The sequence below is a fragment of the Seriola dumerili genome, unplaced genomic scaffold, assembly GCF_002260705.1.
Source record: "Seriola dumerili isolate Sdu_G_001 unplaced genomic scaffold, Sdu_1.0 BDQW01000147.1, whole genome shotgun sequence".
In the NCBI taxonomy this organism is placed as follows: domain Eukaryota; kingdom Metazoa; phylum Chordata; class Actinopteri; order Carangiformes; family Carangidae; genus Seriola; species Seriola dumerili.
In genome coordinates this window covers 1,418,240-1,419,186 of record NW_019174402.1, presented here as the reverse complement: position 1 = coordinate 1,419,186, position 947 = coordinate 1,418,240, and the positions used below count along the sequence as shown (strand labels likewise).

Genomic DNA, 947 nt, shown 5'->3' with positions numbered 1-947 from the left:
CCCACCCCCACCCCCACCCCCCAACAAACCACAACTCACATTCAAAATTACCTATTCAAAGCACTACCTACCAAAGTACCAATCGCTGATCCCAACATTACATAAAACAAGAAGCATCTCAGTATGACCTGTAAGGACCCCACCGATTTCACTGGTATTTCTACGGATATTGTCTTGTCTTATTTCATCTCTTTGTCCCACTTCAGTCCCCTGACACCTCACCATTAACCCTCCCATTTTCCTCCCAGTCCATCGCAATATGCCCAAAGACCAGGCCATGGACTTTGTTGCAGCTGAGTACAGTCGTGGACTTGTCAAAGAGCGCCCGCCGAGGGACCCCGCAGACATAGCAGCACAGGCATCACAGCTGCTGGATGACTTTCTTGATCGAGAAAAGATCGAGCGCCACAGTGTTCCGTCTGAAACACGGCAGCTCCTCATGCTGTTAGCTGAGGGGGTGCATCTCTACCCAGAGGAGCTGGAAACCATCTCGGACTATGTCCGTTCCCGGCAGGAGCACATACAAGGTGAGACCCTGATTACACTGTAGAGCTGGGACTGGTGTTGTCAGTATTACTGATTGCAACTTTAACCTGTTATCCTCTGCTTTTCTGGTTGTTTTGGTCGTAACATCCCTCCTTATTCTGATTCTGTCATCTTTCTGTGTTTCTCTCTCTCCAGTCTCCAACATTGAGGGGGAGAGAGGGAACATGTTACCTCCGGGACTGGGAAAACCGCCTCCTCTGCTCCCTACTCCACCTGGGCCCCCTCAACCTCAGTCTGCAGGCGGAGGGGGGCCCATGGTGGACCACTCCCCTCCTCCACCTGCACCTCTCTTGCCTTCACCAGGTTGGGCTGCAGACTTGACCACTTTCTAAAGAAAATTCTGATAAAAGTGTTGGAACAATATACCTTTCATATGGTTCCATGACATTTCTAGTTTTAGA

The 947-nt window shown here is 50.2% G+C and overlaps 2 protein-coding genes across 2 annotated transcripts in view; both read left to right on the top strand.

Annotated features, from left to right (window-relative positions):
- The window catches only part of LOC111225162 (nuclear receptor coactivator 5-like), a 9,156-nt gene extending 8,942 nt beyond the window's left edge, over positions 1-214 (top strand). Inside the window, exon 8 of the mRNA XM_022749855.1 lies at positions 207-214. Coding sequence (XP_022605576.1) covers positions 207-214 — 8 coding nt within the window. The remainder of the gene's footprint in view (positions 1-206) is intronic.
- A 40-nt stretch (positions 215-254) lies between these two features.
- LOC111225209 (vegetative cell wall protein gp1-like) overlaps positions 255-947 on the top strand; it is a 2,537-nt gene continuing 1,844 nt past the window's right edge. The window contains exons 1-2 of the mRNA XM_022749946.1: positions 255-527; positions 682-849. Coding sequence (XP_022605667.1) covers positions 260-527; positions 682-849 — 436 coding nt within the window. The 5' untranslated portion in view covers positions 255-259. The remainder of the gene's footprint in view (positions 528-681; positions 850-947) is intronic.